General features: G+C 37.9%; 1 protein-coding gene across 1 annotated transcript in view; it reads right to left on the bottom strand.

The window, feature by feature from the left end:
• slc12a2 (solute carrier family 12 member 2) overlaps window positions 1-23,022 on the bottom strand; it is a 118,479-nt gene that overhangs the window by 39,941 nt on the left and 55,516 nt on the right. The window contains exons 8-16 of the mRNA XM_061876884.1: window positions 20,739-20,863; window positions 17,589-17,673; window positions 17,338-17,498; window positions 17,132-17,239; window positions 13,626-13,749; window positions 13,414-13,515; window positions 9,652-9,807; window positions 5,040-5,139; window positions 1,307-1,418 (exon numbers count right to left, since the gene is read on the bottom strand). Of these exons, the coding sequence (XP_061732868.1) occupies window positions 1,307-1,418; window positions 5,040-5,139; window positions 9,652-9,807; window positions 13,414-13,515; window positions 13,626-13,749; window positions 17,132-17,239; window positions 17,338-17,498; window positions 17,589-17,673; window positions 20,739-20,863 (1,073 nt within the window). The remainder of the gene's footprint in view (window positions 1-1,306; window positions 1,419-5,039; window positions 5,140-9,651; window positions 9,808-13,413; window positions 13,516-13,625; window positions 13,750-17,131; window positions 17,240-17,337; window positions 17,499-17,588; window positions 17,674-20,738; window positions 20,864-23,022) is intronic.

The following is a 23,022-nucleotide window of genomic DNA, read 5'->3' as shown; positions in this document are numbered from 1 at the left end:
GTTTCAAGGCTGCGCTTAATTTGCCAGGGTTAGTTGAATTTGCGTGATTGTGGACATTGTCAATTCCTGGAAGGACTGATTGAATTTAAGAAAGAACTTGTGGGAAAGTACAAAGGTATGCCCCACGTGGTTCTCCCCTCTCCTCCTCAGAGGTGGATAGTAACGCGCTACCTTTACTTCAGTAACTTTTTGGACAATTTGTACTTGTCAATTGTGATGGATCAAAAATGACACTGCACTTAACCTCTATGTGTGTTTTACTTTAGGAAAAAAACATGTGACGAATACAGCTGCTGTGTTTTTGGACTGTGAGGCCCTAAACTGTGTTCATGAGGAAGCGCATCGTTAGGCTCAAGAGTGACAATTCATACTAAAAGAAGACGGAAAAAAATGGAAAACTTCCGAAATGTGGGATCACTTTCATCTTATGGCACCAAATAAAGTAAACATTCTTCTTTTCCGGTTTACAAATTGGCTAATTGACTTTTCATATTTATTTCTGCAAAGCTATTGGTTAAAAAAAAAAAAGATCTCATTTGCTACCAATTCTTTTATTTGCAAGTCAAAGGTAGTGAGTTTTTAATCCATCAGATGGCGCCATTATGAAACACTAACAGTGTGAGTGCCGTGTAAATACAGCTTGTAAGTGCCCCACACACTCACTGAGGCCTTATTTATCAATCACTACTTATCTCAGTAGTTTGAATGGAATTTCACTATTTTTGAGAAGAAAAAAAATGTTTAATCCCTTAAATTAAGTGTGTTTTGGTTGCTGATTTTATTTTGATTTATGTATTGCTACTTGCAAGACATATTAGTTTTGGTTTGTGAGTGAGATTTCTGCCTCAAGCACTGTCACGTGACTCATTGTCATATTGCTTCCTGTTTGTTAAGCTTTGCACAGAGTTAAAAATGACCCCACCCTAATGCCACACTCTTCTAATTTGTTAATCAAGAAATTAGGATTAATTGTCTGGAAAGCTTTAGTCACATCCAAAAAAACTTCTGCTGTACACATTGTCATCTATAGAATTGGTAATTTCCTCAGTTATTTCAATTCAACATTTCTCTGTCCTTAGTTTTCTGTAGTTTATTGTAGTTCTTTCTGGTTAAGATGTTAAGATAGTTAGATAGTCAATGATGTCATCAATAAGCAGATGATTAATGATATTGTCATCAAAGTAATGGTCAATATATGATCAATTACTGTGGCAAAACAGTCTGTCTCAGGCTAGTAAATGTTGGATATACAGTACATGGACTCATCCTCTCTGAGCTTGAATGCCATAAAAAAACATTTGCTCACCGTGCGAACATGACCACAGATCATCAGACCCACGTTCTTCGTAAAGCTGTGAACCAGGTCCAGCAGAGCTGGACGGGAGTTGGGGTAACCGGTCATCACCAGACACTGGGGTCTACAAAGAATATTGGGTAAGTGTGTGCCAGTTTTACTGGGATAAATAAACTTTGATTTCATGCGCCTGTGGTAGCCTCTCATCGGGGAAAAAACAGACTTGAAGCAGATTAGCACATATCAAAGCAAATATGTTAAGCTCTTCGGGATTGTCACGAGAATAAGCTTAGACGACCCCGTTTGACAGCTATTATGCTGCTTACTTCGCTACCTTTGAAACTATAAATGGCAAAAATACACTGTTAATATTTCAACATTAAGATCGTTCCAATTTTTAACCTGCTAAAACGCCATTCAACAAATCGATGCCATTTGAGCCCCCTAGAAAACAAAATGTATCAAGCACAATAAAATTACCTGTATAATTTTTTAAATATCTAGCAAAGTGAGTTACACACTGATCTGATTGTGTATGTATTGTATACAATTTAAAAGATTCAGATAAAGTCTTGAAAACTGGAAAAAATAATTTTTTGCCTGCTACCAAACCCTAAAATTAGACTTAAGTGTTTCCAAAACATTAAAGGCCTACTGAAACCCACTACTACCGACCACGCAGTCTGATAGTTTATATATCAACGATTAAATCTTAACATTGCAACACATGAAATTTTTAAATTTCGCGCCGAAGTATCCTGTTGAAACGTTGCGGTATGATGACGCGTGGGCGTGACGTCACGCATTGTAGAGGACATTTTGTTCCAGCATCGTTCCCAGCTATAAGTCGTCTGTTTTCATCGCATAATTCCACAGTATTCTGGACATCTGTGTTGCTGAATCTTTTGCAATTTGTTCAATGAATAATGGAGACATCAAAGAAGAAAGCTGCAGGTGGGAAGCGGTGTATTGCAGCCGCCTTTAGCAACACAAACACAGCCAGTGTTTCATTGTTTACATTCCCGAAAGATGACGGTGAAGCTTTACTATGGAACAGAGCGGTCAAGTGAACACGGTTGGATTGGACCACACACACACACAAAGTACAGTGTATTATGCAGTGATCATTTCGAAAGATCGTGTTTCGAAGAGGGCCCCTTGGGAAGGGCAGAGATGGGCATCGCCACCACCTGTCGATTGGTGCTGAAGAGAGGTGCAGGGCCGACCTTCAGTTTGTACAGGTACAACCATATAATCTCACTAAAACACTAGTAACACAATAAGCAGATAAGGGATTTTCCAGAATTATCCTAGTAAATTTTTCTAATAACATCTGAATCGCTCCCACTGTATAGTCTTTTTTTTTTTGTAGTCCTTCACTCTCACTTTCCTTATCCAAAAATCTTTTATCCTTGCTCAAATTAATGGGGAAATCGTCGCTTTCTTGGTCCGAATCGCTCTCGCTCCTGGTGGCCATGATTGTAAACAATGTTCAGATGCGAGGAGCTCCACAACCCGTGATGTCACGCGCATATCGTCTGCTACTTCCAGTACAGGCAAGGCTTTTTTATCAGCACCAAAAGTTGCGAACTTTATCGTCGATGTTCTCTGCTAAATCCTTTCAGCAAAAATATGGCAATATTGCAAAATGATCAAGTATGACACATGGACCTGCTATCCCCGTTTTAATAAGAAAATCTCATTTCAGTAGGTCTTTAATTTATTTGTGTGACCAGCCCCAAAAAAATTAAATGTAGCATTAAAAAAAAAAATGTTTAGACTTTTTTTTACTATAAAGATTTGATGTTACAGGAAGCTAAAACTTGCCTTCGTAGGGCTATATACAATCATGTTACACATAAAATTGACTATGTTTTAAAATTACAGTCTGAGGTTTGAGTAACAGGCTTCCATAGTTGGTCAGCACACAGTGCAGAGCAGTACACTGGCCTAGTAGTGCAAAGTTAGTTGACAATATCAGTTTGCATGGAGTTTAGTGACTAAATGCCCGTAAGTAGAAAAATGTGCAGTTGTAGATGAATATTGTTTCGTTAAAATCTATTTGATAAACTTTTGTGCAATTTTGCGAATGCTGTGCTAATTTTTGTTAGCTTGTCAATGAGGTTGTCCATTCTATGTTAGCATCAAACTAGCGGCACAAGAGCCCACCTTTACCCTGTATGTATCGTTGCATTGCTTCTTTCAGTTTATTCAAAACTGTGTTGTCAATCGAACAATAATGTGAACTTCCTGTGTTTATTAATATGCAACATTTTCAGCATAGCCCTGCTAACGTTTTTTTTTACTGTTAGAAACACATTTTTGTTGAATCAATGTAATGTGTGTAGTGGCTTCTATGCCATCTAGTAATATTAAAGTTAAAGTACCCATGATTGTCACACGCACACACTAAGTGTGGCAAAATTATTTTCTGCCTTTGACCAATCACCCTTGGTCACCCCCTGGTAGGTGAGGGGAGCAGGGAATCATTTTTGGTGATTTAACCCGCAATTCCAACCCTTGATGCTGAGTGTCAAACAAGGAGGTAATGGGTCCCATTTTTATAATCTTTAGTATGACTCGGCCGGGGTTTGAACTCACAACCTACCGATCTCGGGGCGGACACTCTTTCCATGTATTTGTTAAGTCTATGCTAAAAACTAACTCATTTTAATTTCAGCCCTTTTGAGATTTCCGAGATGTAGTTTGTTTAAAAAGGGACCATACATAATAATGAACATTTGACAGGTAACTATGTGAGACTATAGCTAATGGCTAATTTTCATCTCCAGTCCCCAGGCAAGTTGAGACAAACACATTCAAACCATGCTACACTAATTCACAACATAAAAAAATTAAAATTCCAACATGTATGTGCCAAAAGTGCTGCTGTAGACTCCCACTGCCAAATATTTACCTTGTACATTTCCTGAGTACGTACTGTAAAACGATTGATAAAATAAATATTTCATAGTATACATTTACAATAATTTATCTTAGGCTGAGAAACATTCTAAAAAATGTGATAAAATTGCCTGAAATAGGCTGATGCACCTTATTAAGTTATTTTATATGTGTATTACCAGATTTATAGAAAACACAGTACTGTATTTTTCAGACTATAAGTCACAGTTTTTTTCATAGTGGGTGCGACTTATACTCAGGAGCGACTTATGTGTGAAATTATTAACACATTACCATAAAATATCAAATAATATTATTTAGCTCATTCACGTAAGAGACTAGACGTATAAGATTTCATGGGATTTAGCGATTAGGAGTGACAGATTGTTTGGTAAACGTATAGCATGTTCTATATGTTATAATTTTTTGAATGACTCTTACTATAATATGTTACGTTAACATACCAAGCACCTTCTCAGTTAGTTATTCATGCGTCTTATATCGTACACTTATTCAGCCTGTGGTTCACTATTCTTTATTTATTTTAAATTGCTTTTCAAATGTCTATTCTTGGTGTTGGGTTTTATCAAAAAAAAATCCCCAAAAATGCGACTTATACTCCAGTACGACTTATATATGTTTTTTTCCTTCTTTATTATGCATTTTCGACCGGTGCGACTTATACTCTGGAGCGACTTATACTCCGAAAAATAAAAGACATAAATTGAAGGTAATTTTGAGAGAGTAATTACTGATTGGGTGGAATGGCCCTTAAAAACTAGCCAGAACACAACAACGTTCCATTCAAGCTGTCATTTGCGTGCTTTCTTCTGTTTTATACCTGAAATTCTTAATGTGGTCTTCCACTCCGCTGAGGTGCAAAGTGTGAGTCAGAGCTTGGTGGTAGGTCAGAGCCTGGGTGGACGACCCCCAGTTCACATCTGGACAGGAGGGAGCATGCAAAACAGAAATTGGAATTAGAAAGTGTGTTTGTGGGTAACCCTGCTGAGCCACAGGCCGTCTGGCCCATGTGGCTTTGCAGGCATTAAGTAAGCTTTGAATGTATGTGTAGCTGCACGTCAAACTGAGTGTGCACACAGGTGTGTTCCAACATGTCAAGCCTGCATTGGTTGTAGAAAATCCAGGGACAGTACATGACATTACTATATCTGTCACATAATTCAACATTCCTAATTCAATAAAAACATCAATGCCTGTTTTCAGGCAAATTGATCTGTGTTCAATCAAGGCAATGAAACATATCTTACTATTCTGCAATATCAGTACTTTTTCTGAGCTTTGCATCAACAAAAATGTTTTATGTTGTCATGTTTTCAATTCTAACATTTTACATATCATCATCCATCCATCCATCCATTTTCTACCGCTTGTCCCTTTTTTAGGGTCACGGGGGTGCTGGAGCCTATCTCAACTATTATATTTTAAAATGATATATAGGTGTACCCCGTTTTCTATGGCCAACCTTTTCTTTGCCCTGGTTTTCGACAAATATTTTAACCCAAAATTTCAAAGATTTCTGTATAGCTTTTCTTTTTTTTTTTCTTTTTTATTTAGTGTGACTGCAAAATAAGCCAACATTGGGCCCCAAAAAGTTTCATATACATACAGTAAATATCAACTTTGTACACTGCAAAGATTTCATACTTACACAATAATCTTAATTTTAGCATGAATAGTTATATTTGGTCTATTCTAGTTTAAAATAATTTAAATTGAAAAAATAACCATTTATATAAGATATTTTGGTTTCCCCCACTCATAATATATTCTCTAATGTTTCTGCAACATCATGAAGATGCTTCATTTAAGAACTGCAAGTTGAATAATATTTTAGATCCATCCATCCATCGATCTTCTTCCGCTTATCCGAGGTCGGGTCGCGGGGGGCAACAGCCTAAGCAGGGAAACCCAGACTTCCCTCTCCCCAGCAAATTTGTCTAGCTCTTCCCGGGGGATCCCGAGGCGTTCCCAGGCCAGCCGGGAGACATAATCTTCCCAACGTGTCTTGGGTCTTCCCCGTGGCCTCCTACCGGTTGGTGCCCAGGTGGCATCCTGACCAGATGCACGGACCACCTCATCTGGCTCCTCTCGATGTGAAGGAGCAGCGGCTTTACTTTGAGTTCCTCCCGGATGGCAGAGCTTCTCACCCTATCTCTAAGGGAGAGCCCTGCCACACGGCGGAGGAAACTCATTTCGGCCGCTTGTACCCGTGATCTTATCCTTTCGGTCATGACCCAAAACTCATGACCATAGGTGAGGACGGGAACGTAGATCGACCGGTAAATTGAGAGCTTTGATTTCCGGCTCAGCTCCTTCTTCACCACAACGGATCGGTACAACGTCCGCATTACTGAAGATATTTTAGATTAAAATATTTATTTCTAGCTAGTCCTGCTAATTTCTAACCATACAGTCCTGAATTTAGGATAACTTATCAGGTGAAATTAACTAGCTGCATGGACAATTTCACTAGTTTTTAGTATTTTTTCCTAAAATATAGTCTTTTCATCTTAAATTTTGTTAGCTCTTTTTTGCAGTGCAAGTATTGCAAATTGACCTGCTGTCATCCTGCCTTGTGAATAACTCTCGAGTGTTTGTAGCGTTTTGGCGCCGTCCATGGTGATGTCATGCACAACCTAAGGAACTTATAAGGAAATTGTTACCAAAACTGGAAAACCATTCCAAGGAATCAAAACACTGGGACATGTTTTACAACAACATATATCCAAGGTAAATTAGCATCCTGCTAGTAAATGTGTTCTTTTTTAAAATGGAACCTTATATTCTGAGTGCTTTTAATCAGGCATACTTGCTTTGTTGACATGGAAATTTGCAAACATTACCTAGAAGTAGTCTGCTACAAATACACTTGTTTGCCAGCAAAGTACTTGGGCAAGGCCGAGTTTGCAACCAGAAGTGACCTCAAGTGCAACAAAGGAATCAAAATATGGTACCAGTAAAACTGATCATTTTCTGTAAAAAGTTTTCGTTTGAGCTTTTGAAATGGATTACTAGGAAAACCAAGGTACAATTAATTATACAGGAAAATTCCCCCCCAAATTTTAAAATGCTTTGGAGAGCACGTTTTTGAGACTTACAAAGTATGTGCATTGCAAAACTAGAAAGTGTATTATTGTCAAAGTTAGGGGTGTAACAGTAGGTGTATTTGTATTTAACCGTTTCGGTACGGGGGATCCAGTTCGGTTCGGGGGTGTACCGGACGAGTTTCCACACGAACATATGAAGTAGCCGCCTAAGCTAAAGTCCTAACAAGCTGCTCCGCTCCGTTCTGCCTCTGTCTCCTACACAGCACCCAGCATTGTCCCACCCACAAAACCATCTGATTGGTTACATGTATAGCGGTAACAGCCAATCAGCAGTGCGTATTCAGAGCGGTAACAACCAATCAGCAGTGCGTATTCAGAACGCATGTAGTCAGCGCTTCAGCGTCGAGCAGATAGGTGTTTAGCAGGTGAGCAGCAGACTCTCCCCAAATTATAATAAACACCTCCCAGTCAACGTTCTAGAAACAAACTACAGCTCAGCTCGCTCGCAGTCCTGGGTTGAGGTGAAGGCTAATTAACCTTTAGCGTAACGTTAGCTCATTTTGCGGTGTGTGTGTGTGTGTGAGTGTATGTGTGTGCTAGTGATATAATAATGTAAGTGCATCATAAAGCCTAAATAAACTCCATGGTGTTCAAGGATGAATAGTCTCTCCTATTGCTATTGTGCTATTTTTTCAGCTATAGTTACATGAATCATTAGTAATGTAGCAGCCTAGTTTTGAATGGCAGGGTCCCTGCTATCACATGTTGATAAAAATATAACATTTACATAATAAAAATCAACTACAGGCTTCCCAAATGCTGTAATAAATTAAGCATGATGAGTTGACTTGAAACTGTTTAATGTTGCATTTTTTATATGTAGAAGAAAAGTTTTGTCATTTTATTTAATCTGTGCAACAAGTTGAGGCAGTTTAATGTTGATTAACGTGGGCAGATTGATTATAGTGTTCCCAATATTAAAAGGATAAAGCCATTGTTAACAAATTCGGTAAATAAATAACCAAAAAATGTATATTTTGTTGTTTTCTTAGTGTACCGAAAATGAACCGAACCGTGACCTCAAAACCGAGGTACGCACCGAACCGAAATTTTTGTGTACCGTTACACTCCTAGTCAAAGTACAATTAATTTGTAGTTAAAAGATACTTATTATGCAAAAACAACTGTTCTTACCTATTGGTTCCTGCTGTTATGTATTTGGGATCTGCATAAATCCCGAAAATGACACCAAACAGTGGAAGCATGGCGGAGATATTTATAAAACTATCTTGCCTTCCTTTATACTTCAGCTGTTATGTCATAATGTGCTACACTTAAAAAAAAGCTACCCAACGCTACAGAGCATGCGCACGCATACGCATCAAGGCTTAAGTTTTCCTTAATATACTTTGTGTAGACTTTGTCACTCGCGCTACAAGTAAGTAATTATTTTAAATTATATTACTGACCAGTATGCATGTAGACACTTACACTGGGGGGGAAGTTTACATAGTATATTAATGGACAGTAATCGATGAACGTAGACAATTAAAGCGTGAGGAAGTTTACATTGTATATTAATGGACAGTAAGCAATGCATGTAGAAAGAGTGAGGAAATTCACATTGATGCAAATAATGGTAGCCTACGTTTTCCTTTTCATCAATATTGTTTTAACAGGAAATAGCGACGTACAGCTTTTTTTGACAAAGCAGCTCATTTCGACAGAAAAGTTAAAAGTTTAACTTTTAACTTAACAACACTGCCAAACGAGCTGTTTGGAATTTATTATTCTGTGACATATTTGTCGGATGTGACGTCAGCCGATTATCCACATATGGTAGAAATGTACCGATAGTGCCTTGCCGCGCCCGCCATTGCAGCCTGCGCTGTAGTAATAAGCTCCTTTTTCACTATTCCCTTGTTGTGGGTCAGACTGAGTCCTGCATAGACATGCATCCTCAACTGCTTTCATTCCTAATACAAAGTATTGCACGGCTCCAACTTATATCAGTCAATGGACTCGATATGGAGGCGTTAAAAACGACAACAAAGTGGGCGTGGAGAAGACGTAAATAAGACCGCCCACAAGAAAGCAGAAAGCAGCTTGAAAATCGTCTTTAGAACATAATCCATGCAACATTTTGACCAATGAACAACAATTACATGTTACAGAGACTAAAAGGAAGTGCTTTAAATGTAGGGGAAAAAAATCATAATATGACCCCTTTAAGCAATCTGTTAATGCCGCTGTTGCTCAGCTGATTAAATGGCGTGTGCACAAATATGTCTAATTCTGTTAAAAGTATGTTCTCATTCATTCAAGTGTGTGGAAAATATATTTATTTTTTCATTCTAACAGAAATAAATGATGGGAGACACTCACCTGGCTTTTTATAGCTGACGTAAATGTAGAGACCCAGGACAATGACGTTGGTGAAAAGAGCGGCCCACCAGTTGATGACAAACATTACCACACAGCACAGTACAGCTCCAGCAAGAGAAACCCACATGTTGTAATACTTGAAGCTGGGGCGCCATCCTGGGAAATTAATAATACAAGTTTAAATGCAAGACATAAAAATTTTAAAATGACCTGTGATTCTTTTAAACAGCTATTCCTTCTCTGTTAAGGCTTTGATACTACAGTGCAGTCATCCTTCGGCACTTTGGATTTTGCGGCTTTACGCTGTCATTTTTTCCAATATTTACAGTATATATATACATAAATACACACACATATATATATATATATATATATATATATATACATTTTTATATATGTATAAAATTGTATACATACATACATATTCTGTATACAATTATATATATAAGCGGTAAAAAATGGATGGATATATATATATATCTATGTATGTATACAATTGTGTGTGTGTGTGTGTGTGTATATATATATACACATACACAGTGGGGCAAAAAAGTATTTAGTCAGCCACCGATTGTGCAAGTTTTCCCACTTAAAATGATGACAGAGGTCTGTAATTTTCATCATAGGTACACTTCAACTGTGAGAGACAGAATGTGAAAAAAACATCCAGGAATTCACATTGTAGGAATTTTAAAGAATTTATTTGTAAATTATGGTGGAAAATAAGTAATTGGTCAACCATTCAAAGCTCTCACTGATGGAAGGAGGTTTTGGCTCAAAATCTCACGATACAAGATACATTCATTCTTTCCTTAACACGGATCAATCGTCCTGTCCCCTTAACAAAAAAACAGCCCCAAAGCATGATGTTTCCACCCCCATGCTTCACAGTAGGTGTGGTGTTCTTGGGATGCAACTCAGTATTCTTCTTCCTTCAAACACGACGAGTTGAGTTTATACCAAAATGGATACATGGATGATACAGCAGAGGATTGGGAGAATGTCATGTGGTCAGATGAAACCAAAATAGAACTTTTTGGTATAAACTCAACTCGTCGTATTTGGAGGAAGAAGAATACTGAGTTGCATCCCAAGAACACCACACCTACTGTGAAGCATGGGGGTGGAAACATCATGCTCTGGGGCTGTTTTTCTGCTAAGGGGACAGGACATTTATTTCATGTTAAGGAGAGAATGAATGGGGCCATGTATCCTGCGATTTCGAGCCAAAACCTCCATCCATCAGTGAGAGGTTTGAATGGTTGACCAAATTCTTATTTTCCACCATAATTTACAAATAAATTATTTAAAATTTCTACAATGTGAATTCCTGGAATTTTTTTTCACATTCTGTCTCTCACAGTTGTAGTGTACCTATGATGAAAATTACAGACCTCTGTCATCATTTTAAGTGGGAGAACTTGCACAATCGGTGGCTAACTAAATACGTTTTTGCCCCACTGTGTGTGTGTGTGTGTGTGTGTATATATATATATATATATATATATATATATATATATATATATATATATATATATATATATATATATATATATATATATATATATATATATATTTCTTTTTTTGTCATACCATGCTTCCTCGTTGTTTTGGGTTAGACGGTCTCTTATTAGACAAAAATATACATATTTAAGCAAATATTACATATGTTGTCTTTAATTAAGCTTTTTTCACACATAAAACTGACTAAATGAACTTAAAATAAGACATAAGGTAGAGTACTGTATTGCACAGCACACCATCTTCATCATTGAACAAGTTGCTGTAGTTTCACAGGTTAGTGGTTGTGATTAAGAACTGTTTGTGTGCCAATGTGTGAGACTCTATACTCTTTCATACAGCCCTGCTCTGGTCAATGAGTCAAAAAGCAAACAGGAAAAGAACATAATTTACCTTATCTGGCTCTATAAGATCCTTTAGATATCTATAAGATATATATGCCACACTTTTAGTTAGTTCCATTTAGATCAATGATGGTGATGAAAACTAATATGAAATGCAACACACCACTCTTATGACTTCTTTCAGTTTGAGCAGGCCTTTCATTCAAATGGCACAGCAGTTTTATCAGTTGTTTTTCTTAAAGTGACACACATTGATAAATCAAAGGACAGTATTACCCCTTAGTGTTTTGTAAGGCACTGACGCTTCAGTATTGTTTGACCCAGCACTACTACAAGCTTATTTATGTCATATATGTATCACAGTACAATAGATGTCTTATTTTATATTATTATGCCAACTATATTGGGTATATTGAGAGTAGAGGTGACATGAGGGTGTTATCGCATGTCCACAGTGCTCTTAAACTGTTTTAAACTATTAACGTTTGTGTTAAATTATTTAGAAACAGGTTTTTTATACTTTAACTGACACTAGCTGATTAATGTCAGGAAAATTCATCACTGTCTGGTTGAGAACCAACAAACATCCATGAACGAGGGACGACTTTAAACCAAAACATTTTCAAACATTGTTCTGTGCTCTTTGTCCTTCCTTTCTGTGCTTGATCAGACCAAACTGCTGCACAAAAAAAAGAGCTCATGTAAAAGGGTTGCTGGTATATCTACATATACGCCCCTGCAAAATGTACAATTCTGTTAAAATGAAGGAAGAAAGTATTAGATGTTTAGGTTGAGTAGGTTTGTCAAATAAATACAATTATTTTCGACTAAAAATGGGCCAACAACATGAGAAGCACTTTTTTAAATGAACTCTGACAAGGTCAAATGTTACAAGAAGATGAATAGAGGGTTAAATAATGAGTTATCAGTTTGTTACACGATAAATCACAGTTATAACAGCTGCAAAGGAACTTTATTGACTGGTTATGAAGGAAACTAAACTAGGCTGATTGGTTTTTAGTGATGGGACATAGTTGCTCTGCCTTGTTATACAATGACAAAGTCTAAAACCACAAGACATAAAGGGTACATTGACTGAGGCGTAAATCAATAATTAGCAGCGTTTTTCCCTCTGTCTGATTGGCTACAAAGAGGCGTACATTTTTATTTATATATTTTTTTTTTAATTGTAATTTTTTTATGTCAGTATTTTGAAAATAGTTTGCCTCAAGTTGAGTCATGTACCATTTGTGTCCATGTACGACAAAAACAAAATCTGCTTCGTGAGAGAATCTGTACCTGGAGCACAGCTAGAGCGCTGAGATTATAGGAGAAGAGAGCACATAATTTAATAAGTAAAATATAAAAAAATTGCAGTTCAATCAGTACATATTTTAAAGATCAGTAATAAGACTTCATCCCATCTAACATTGTAAATACATTCCACAATATTTTAATCGGTAGTTTTATAGAAATGATTAAAAAATATTGCCTTTTTTGTAGAGCAATGCAAGGAACACAATGAAATAGCTCTCATTAAACGCACTGATCCAAGCAGAACCACAATGGACTGTTGTGGCTTTGATCCAGCCAAAAAATTTTAACATTGCCAAAAATGCTCAAAATTCTGCTCAGATTGGTGAAGCAATCTCCTTAACAGATGTGCCATAACGGCCTTAAAGGGTCAATGTACTCTCGAAAAACTAATAAACAGTCGCTCCAGGATTTCATGATGTTGCTATCCAGCCAATTTCCACAATTTCAATTCAATTTCAATCTCTAAAAGACTTTACAGAATTCCCAAAGTATGTCGACGTATAGCAGGAGTCATTTTCCAAACTTCTATCATTCTTGGGGCGTTCATGACCACATTAGGATTTATCAGTCCAGAACTTACCTGGTGAGTTAGCCAATGAAGCATGGAACACGGAAAAGTTGATCAAGGCATAGGAGGCCAAAAAAAAGTTAGAGATAATGGGGGCGATGATGTTTAGTTGCGCTGCAAAAACAAAATATTTAGATTTAAATATGGCAGTCGTGTAACAATAAGAAAACAATTATTTTGCAGTTGTCAGTACAGTATATCAATGAGCAGTTTGGGCCACCTACCAATGAGGATGAAGGCAAGAGCGATCACAAAGGTCAGGATGTAGCCTCTTAAAGGCTCATTGTTTTTGCCATAACCTTTGGCAAACAACGACAGGCTGGGGTAGATGTTGTCTTTGCATAAAGCCTAAGAAGAAGATGCAGGGAAAAAACAGAATCACATTGTTGATATATTCTATTAGGAGTAGGGGTGGAACCATTTACAAAATTCCCAGTTCAGATCTTGTCACAATTGGTGTATGCGGTTTTCGTTTTGGTTCGGCTCACATTGTCTTATGCGTCAGTCCTATTTTGTTGTTTTTTCTGGCTGGGACAAAATGCGCATAACACCGTGTGAATTGTTATGTGAAGTGTGTGAAATATATTTATATAGCGCTTTTCTCTAGTGACTCAAAGCGCTTCACATAGTGAAACCCAATATCTAAGTTACATTTAAACCAGTGTTGGTGGCACTGGGTGCAGATGGGTAAAGTGTCAAGCCCAAGGACACAACGGCAATGACTAGTATAGCAGAAGCGGGAATCGAACCTGCAACCCACAAGTTGCTGGTACGGCCACTCTACCAACCGAGCTATGCCGTGTGAACTGACTTTTTTTTTTTAACTTCCAGCTGTATTGACAGTACCTCTAAGGACCTTGAAGTCTTGTTCACGAGTGAGGGAAGAGTGGATGGTGAGATTGACAGGTGGATCGGTGCGGCGTCTTCAGTAATGCGGACGCTGTATCGATCCGTTCTGGTGAAGAAGGAGCTGAGCCGGAAGGCAAAGCTCTCAATTTACCGGTCGATCTACGTTCCCATCCTTACCTATGGTCATGAGCTTTCGTTTATGACCGAAAGGACGAGATACCTGGTACAACCGGCCGAAATGAGTTTCTCTCCCTTAGAGATAGGGTGAGAAGCTCTGTCATCCGGGAGGAGATCAAAGTAAAGCCGCTGCTCCTCCACATGGAGAGGAGTCAGATGAGGTGGTACGGGCATCTGGTCAGGATGCCACCCGAACGCTTCCCTAGGGAGGTGTTTAGGGCACGTCCGACCGGTAGGAGGCTACGGGGAAGACCCAGGTCACGTTGGGAAGACTATGTCTCCCGGCTGGCCTGGGAACGCCTCGGGATCCCCCGGGAAGAGCTGGACGAAGTGGCTGGGGAGAGGGAAGTCTGGGCTTCCCTGCTTAGGCTGCTTCCCCCGCGACCCGACCTCGGATAAGCGGAAGAAAATGGATGGATGGATGGATGTATTAACAAACATTTTTTAAACATAATGTGCATTTATATAATATTTTTCGTCTACAATCTTGCTTTAAAATTCTATTTTCCAGCTTTCCTGAGAGGTGATTGGATGAGTGCAGGGAAGACAGAAGAAAGAGTATGCATTTTGAGTGGGATGGTTATAGAGTCGTCCCTCGTAACATTGCACTTCATATTGCGAGACTTCACCACATTGAGGATTTAAACATTTTTTTTTTAGCATATTCCACACGAGTTTGACTTAAATTAAGTTTTAAATTATTTTTTTTGTGTGTATTTTTTATATTACAGACTCAGCGCAGTATAGGACTATTAATTATGTTGTGGGGATCGTGTGGAAATACAGGAGAAACTAAAAAAATATAGAATATCATGCAAAAGTTAATTCATTTCAGTAATTCAACTTCAAATTTGAAACTAATGTGTGATATCAACTAATTCCATGCAAGGTGAAGCCATTATTTGGTTTAATTTTGATGATCATGGTTTACAGTTTTTGAAAACCCAAAATTGCCTGAGATTTTAAATTGGAGGTTTTAATAAGATGTAAGCCATTTTAATGGATATCATATCAAAAGAAGGCTTAAAAATATCTTGAGTTGAATGTTAAGAGACGATTTCATACATTAGTATTACCTTGCAAATCTAATTGCTGGAATAAACAAACTTTGCAAATTAAATTTTTTTTTGTTACCTATATTCAACAAGCATTTGGGTTACACTGCTAACAACAATAGACAGCTAATATTGGCGCTACTCTATCTCACCAATAACACATCTCCACATTGGTGAGCATTTTGTGTGAGCCGATGTCGAACGACAACAGCTGGACGTAGCATTGGACATTCGGCGCAGCACTTCCAAGGTCTACCTGAGACTGTTAATAAATTTTAGCTATCAGCAATTGTCCGGCCAAAGTGAATTGATTGATTGATTGATTGAGACTTTTATTAGTAGATTGCACAGTACAGTACATATTCCGTACAATCGACCACTAAATGGTAACACCCAAATAAGTTTTTCAACTTGTTTAAAAGGAGACCACAAAAAATGTAATTATTGGCTTTATTTAAACAAAAAAATCTAACGGTACATTAAAAATATGTTTCTTATTGCAAGTTTGTCCTAAAATAAAATAGTGAACATACAAGACAACTTGTCTTTTAGTAGTAACTAAACAAAGACTCCTAATTTAGTTGCTGACATATGCAGTAACATATTGTGTCATTTATCATTCTGTTTTTTTGTCAACAATATTAAGGACAAGTGGTAGAAAATGAATGATTAATCTACTTGTTCATTTATTGTTAATGTCTGAATATTTTCTGTTTCAACTTGTTCTATCTACACTTCTGTTAAAATGAAGTAATCATTTATTGTTCTGTTGTTAGATACTTTACATTAGTTTTGGATTATACCACAAATTTAGGTACCAATCCGATACCAAGTAGTTACAGGATCATACATTGGTCATATTCAAAGTCCTCATGTGTCCAGGAGAGTATCTCCTGAATTTATAAACATAATATACATTTTTAAAAAACGAAAGAAGATTTTGTGATGCTAAAAAATACTGATGTAATCATAGTGGTATTGATGATATACGCTATTGTACTTGGTATCATTACAGCGAATGTTAGGTGTAGATCCAACAATGGCGTTTGTTTATGTTGTCAAGTCCCAGAAGAGTTGGTGCTGCAAGTAATTCTGGGAATTTGTTTTGTAGTGTTTATGTTGTGTTGCAGAGCAAATATTCTCCCAAAATGTGTTTGTCATTGTTGTTTAGTATGGTTTCACTATAGGGCACATGTTTATGACAGTGTTGCCGTTGTTCATACGACCACCCTTAGTATGACATGTATGGCTGTTGATTAAGTATGCCCTTCATTCACATATATTCAATGTAATTAAAGTTAAGATGATTGCCTCACTGGTTAATGATCAGAAATGATGAAATCTTGTGTTGACTTTGTCAACTATAAACATGATTTTACTGGTCCATTAATATGGCACCAATGTGCTGCCTGCGACCTACAGGGTTGATACTTGAAATAGTCATACTTGATTGGTCTCCATTGAGACGTCTTAAAGCACCGCTTCCTGAGGGCGTTCTGCATGACACGACGGGTGGGGGACCAGTACTTTTAGAGGCGGTTTAGTAACAAATATGATTCATTAGTATCGCGGTACTACACTAATACCGGTATACCGTACAACCCTAATTTCTTGTTTAGGGAAACATTAATATGTTTTAGGTGACGTACCTGAAACACTTTAGGTGCGCTGACCAAAGATGCCAAAGCTGAGGAAAGAGTGGCAGAGAAGATTCCAGCAGTGATGATGGGCCCAAAACCAGAAACCATGCTCATAACCTAAAGAGAAGAATATTGATCAATGTTTTTTGCAAAAATGTTATCATGAGCGTTGTACAAACTTAAACAGAGATTAAAAAATTAAATACTGAAAATACCTGGAAATCATTTTGGAGCCCATAGCGACAGCCGTCTTTGTCATTCTTACAAGCAGAGAAGTCAAAGCCAAAATTGCAAGACGCATCAGTGCAGTTCGCCATGAACTGAGAACTGACGGTGTCATTCAGATTTCCACTGGCATCTCTCACAATACAGGAACCTGGAGTAATTACATGCAATAACTTTTAAGTACTGTCATGATTTTGAAAAGATTGAGTACTCTATTAGGGTTCTAAAGACAACACTGCACCTGTAGAGACAGCAACTCCCAGATAAACTATCCCTGTGATCAATATGGCGAGGAGTGTTCCTTTGGGAATGGCAAGCTGTGGGTCCTGCAACAAACGTCAGGAAATATGAAACCACATGTACTGTACAGTATGTAATCTAACTTGATCCAGTATAATGTGTAAACCAGGGATCTTGTTCCACAGCCATACAGATCACACTGATGTTTGTGATATAAAACAACTTTAACACTCTTACTAAAATGCGCCACACTCTGCAAACCCACACCAAACACATTTCTGGAGAACATTGGCTGTGTAACACATTATAAACACAACATAATAATTACCCAGAATCCCAATGCATCCATGACTCTTGGCTATATTATACACCCCGCTAGCACCAAGCCCCCCCCCCCCCCCCCCCTCCGTGCGTCGTTTGAGGTGGGCGGGGTTGGGGGCGCATGTATAATGTATAAAAATGCATGTATAAAAATCCTTTTTTTTTTTTTTTTTTTTTTTCCCAAGATGGCGCTGCTGTAGTGGCTGCTGTAGGCAGGAGCTCTGTGCTCTTGTGTCATCCTTTTGTGTTTCCCTCTTGTTTTCATGTGGTATTATATTTTTTTCGCATTTTGGTCCGGGACCCTTTGGGACTGTGTGACAAGGGGTGGCACTTTCGTGACCTCTGTGGTGCTTTTTTTGTGGACTTCTGGATCTTCCTCCCGGGAGCCTTTTGGCCATGGGGACCAGCTGCAGGGTCTCTGCTACACCAGAGTCTGTTTGGATGTACTGGAGGAGGTGCGGATGAGGGGACAGGACTGTGGAGCTAGCACTGAGCGCTGGGACGGAGAGGCTTCGCGGTGTCTTGACTGGGTGAGCAGGTGTCGGACACCTCAGTCACCTTGGACGTATCCTCGCTCATCCATGCGGACTGGACACTGGCCGAGAGTGGAGTCGGCTGTCTTGGTTTCTTTGTTGGGTCTGCTCCTGTCTCTGGCCATCCTCCCTCCACCCCAGCAGACGATGGCGTGGAACACCGCAGAGGCCACCACAGTGGATATGTTTCTTTTACTTTTTATTCATAGCTGTATGTAGAAGTGTCTGCTTGTATCTGCTGCTTTAATGTCTTTAATGTCCTCTGTGTTCTTTGATGTTTGATGTTTCCCTCTTACACACATGGAAGAGGGAAGACCAATTTTTTAATTTTATTTTAATCTTCTATTTTTTTCTCTCTACCCCCCCCCCCCCCCCCCCCCCCCTGCCCCCCCTTGTTTACCTGTATGTCATCTTTTTTGTAAGGGGCGCTGGAAGCCGGCAGACCCGTCAGCGATCCTGTTCTGTCTCCCTATAATGTTTGTCTGATCTTGAATGGGATTGTGCTGAAAATTGTAATTTTCCTGAAGGAACCCTCCTGACGGAATAAATAAAGTACTATCTATCTAATATAGCCAAGAGTTATGGATGCATTGAAATGCTGGGTAGATCTTATGTTGCGTTTATAATGTGTTACAGAGCCAATGTTCTCGAGAAATGTGTTTGGTGTGGGTTCACAGAGTGTGGCGCATATTAGTAAGAGTGTTAAAGTTGTTTATATCACAACCATCAGTGTAAGAGGTATGGCCGTTGACCAAGTATGCATTGTAATCTCATATGAGAAGCAGCGATATGCATGCGTCCAGCCGGCACGCAGATAGCATGGTGTAAAGGTGTGCGCGATGACATGTTTTAGAGCAGTGGTCCCCAACCACCGGGCAGCGGCATAATTTTTCTTTTTCTTTTTTTAAATCACATTCAATTTTTTACTGCATGCCATTGGTAAGCGCAGGGGTGAAAAGAGGTTTTAAAATTATTAGCGCCTGCTTACTTTTACCGCATGCCTTGAATAAGCGCAGGAGTGAAAAGAGGTTTTAAATTAATTAGCGCCCCAGCGGCTATTCAAGGAAATACGGTATATTACATTTACAAATATAGTAATGCAGAGATATGTTTATTGCTACTACCGTAATTACTACTATAACATTAGAAGTGTCCGGATTAATCTTTTTTACTTCCAAAATTGCAACTTTGGGTATTGTACGATACGATATCAGGATAAATCCTACATACTTTTTGATGTATTATTTTGTAGAGTGGAATGTTAGAAAAGGCTTGATCAACAGATATTACTCAAATAGAAAGCAATAACCAGTACCTGTAGATATAAGAACAACTGATCCATTAATGCTTCCATGTTTCCATGCTTAGGCTGTTGCCCCCGCGACACGACCTCGGATAAGCGGAAGAAGATGGATGGATGGATGGATGATCCATCAACCAATGGGTTAATGGATACATACATACATTCTAACTTTAAGGAAAATATTATTCAACAATTAAATACAAAATTTAAACCCTTATCCACCAACAACAAGGACTAGTCATGGGGATCGGCGTTATAGCCTTAAATCCATATTGCCAGATAAATTGCAATCATTTGCAATAAAGATATGTAACAAAAATATTATTTGAGATATTAATTATAAGAGAAGCATTTTTTTTTTTAAAGTTAAAATAGCTCTTCCCAGAGTGTCATTCTTTCTGTATGTGTACATTTATTTCATAAATCGTTTGGCTGCTGACATGTAAACAGTATTATTTGTAGTATTATTTCTCCAGATGCTTTAATAATGATCTTGATAATTCCATGTTAATAGCTGATTAATCTTTGTTGTACAGTAACACGGTTCCAGGAACACTTCTCTTGAAGCTAAGCCCTTTTTCTACTGTTGTTTCAATAAATGAAATTAAAGCTAGTTTATCAGTTCGCATGGCTTTTTGCCTCCTGCTCTATCTGGCTCGAGTTGGGGTGTTGCATGCTTAGCTTTTCCTCATCCTGCAGGGGTTCTTGTAAGAAATGTAGTTTATATGCCGCCATGGAGGTGAGGATTAAAAACTTATCGTAGCAGTTTTGCACTGAATATGGACATACTTTAGCCGTGCTAGCCAGCCAGCTCACATTGCATTGACAACGCTTCGTTGCAAATGCTTTGACCACATAGGCAAATTTTCAAAATGTACTTTTTCCATACTAAATTCCTTTGTAATGGCGGGAATAATACTATAATAATAATAAATACATCATGAGTTTAACATAAAAAAAGTAATTGCTGTCTGTTGTCTGACAGTTGACTTACAGCAAGGTCTCCAGAAATGTTGGCCCCAGCCAGAATACCAGTAGCGGCAGGGAAGAAGATTGCAAAGACAGAAAAGAATGTCTCCCCCCTGAAGTCAGGACCCATGTTTTCCCACATGATAGAACCTGAAAGAATACAAACAACAAGGTCAAAAAAAAACAAGAACATAAAACATAATGACACATTGAACCTTTTTAACATTTTTAATCATGAAAAATAAATGGGGCAAAAACTGACTTAACAAAAACGGTCAACTAAAAGGTGTTGGCTTTATTTTGCACATTGGAAATTCAATCTAATTGCAAATGGACATATTAGAGTCCGCTTGGAACACGAGAACCCACATCAAAATGACCTGACTCTTTGTAAATAAATAAAATGAAAAATAATAATAATATAATCTAGTCATTCCAGGAATTCCCAATGTCGCAATCAAACCAATGCAGGCAAATTCAACCAACGTATTATAAGGGGTCTTGCAATTTCGTCCAATTTCTACAACTTCCCCGCATATTTTGGCTAGTCAGCGTCATTTTCAGCAATCCAATTAGTCTCTTAGCAACACTCAAATGCGCCTTTTGATTGTCTGATCAAAACTTATCAGGATCAACAACATGTAACAATACATCAAATCTTCACTGATCAAACGATACAATTGTCATTCTCCTGCTAAACTCAGACCTACTTACTGTTACTGTCGAGAGCGCTAAGCATTCTGGGTAATGTAGTACATAAACATTTATCAACACACTGGCATCCGGTCTTCATTGAGTTTCAAATTTGTATTTTATAGTGTAATTTATTTTTGTATTTATTTAACTTTTATTCATATAGGGTAAGACAATTATGAACATATTTTAATTTGCAATGCTGAGCTGGCAAAGAGGCAGCATTTATATGTTAGATATCTTGGAATGTGTTGATAATCTTGCATAGTCTCTCATTTAACAACAAATATTTGTGCTACAAATCACACTCGACAACACAATTGAATGCTCTAAATGTGTGGAGGTAAATGTGTTTGGATATAAATCAATGTTTACGATAAACACTAGGCCAGTGGTTCTTAACCTGGGTTCGATCGAACCCTAGGGGTGTGGTGAGTCGGCCTCAGGGGTTGGGCGGAAGTCAAAACACACCCGACTCATCGTATGAAAACAAACTTCTCCCTATCGACGTATTACGGATACGGCAACAGCTGAATGATTTGCAGGTGTGTAATTTGTTGTAAGTTTATGCACTGTTGATTTTGTTGTCCGAACAAGGTGATGTTCATGCACGGTTCATTTTGTGCACCAGTAAAAAAATAATTGTCACACTTTACTATGGGGAACATATTCACCATTAATTAGTTGCTTATTAACATGCAAATTAATAAAATATTGGCTCTTAACTAGTCATTGTTAAGTACTTATTAATGCCTCATTTAGCATGGCCCTATTATAACCCTAACCCTCAAACCCTGACCCTAACCAAATAACTCTGAATTAAGTCTTTGTTACTTAGAATACGTTCCCAAAGTGTCCAAATAACTCTAAATTAAGTCTTTGTTATTTAGAATATGTTCCCCTAGTTTCCAAATAACTCTAAATTAAGTCTTTGTTACTTAGAATATGTTCCCCTAGTGTCCAAATAACTCTAAATTAAGTATTTTACTTAGAATATGTTCCCCTAGTGTCCAAATAACTCTAGTTTAAGTATTTGTTACTTAGAATATGTTCCCCATACTGAAGTGTTACCAAAAACATATAACTTTGTTGTGAATTTGAAAAAACATTTTATTTTTTACTAAAAAAGGGTTCGGTGAAAGCGTATATGAAACTGGTGGGGTTCGGTACCTCCAACAAGGTTAAGAACCACTGCACTAGGCGTAAAATAAATATGGAAAATGGTTGCAGTTTGTGGACAACAGCGCAGACAGCTCTCTCCACAAGTTGCAGACACAAAAAAGGAAGCGGTTGGCGCCATATTTTTCTGCAATCAAAATAATTACTCCTATTACTAGTCATAATTAATTAAAACAGTACAGTAATCCCAACAATTAACACTGAGTATGGGCTTTTACTGCCATTTAGTGTCTTTTTTTAAGTCTATCCAGTATAAAACAAATATTACATTAATACAGTACTTGTTTTATAATTTTGTTCAAATACCAAGCTTTTTGAGGATAAGGTTACAAGGAACACTTGAAACATGGATAGCAAAATCATAAGTTGGTTGTTTTAAATAAAAAACCCTCATAAGGTCGCAATTGTTGACGCAACTTTGTGAAAAACCTGCTGCC

The sequence above is a fragment of the Nerophis ophidion genome, linkage group LG17 (assembly GCF_033978795.1).
Source record: "Nerophis ophidion isolate RoL-2023_Sa linkage group LG17, RoL_Noph_v1.0, whole genome shotgun sequence".
Lineage (NCBI taxonomy): Eukaryota > Metazoa > Chordata > Actinopteri > Syngnathiformes > Syngnathidae > Nerophis > Nerophis ophidion.
The sequence above is the reverse complement of the archived record's forward strand: the minus strand, read 5'-3'. Positions and strand labels throughout refer to the sequence as shown.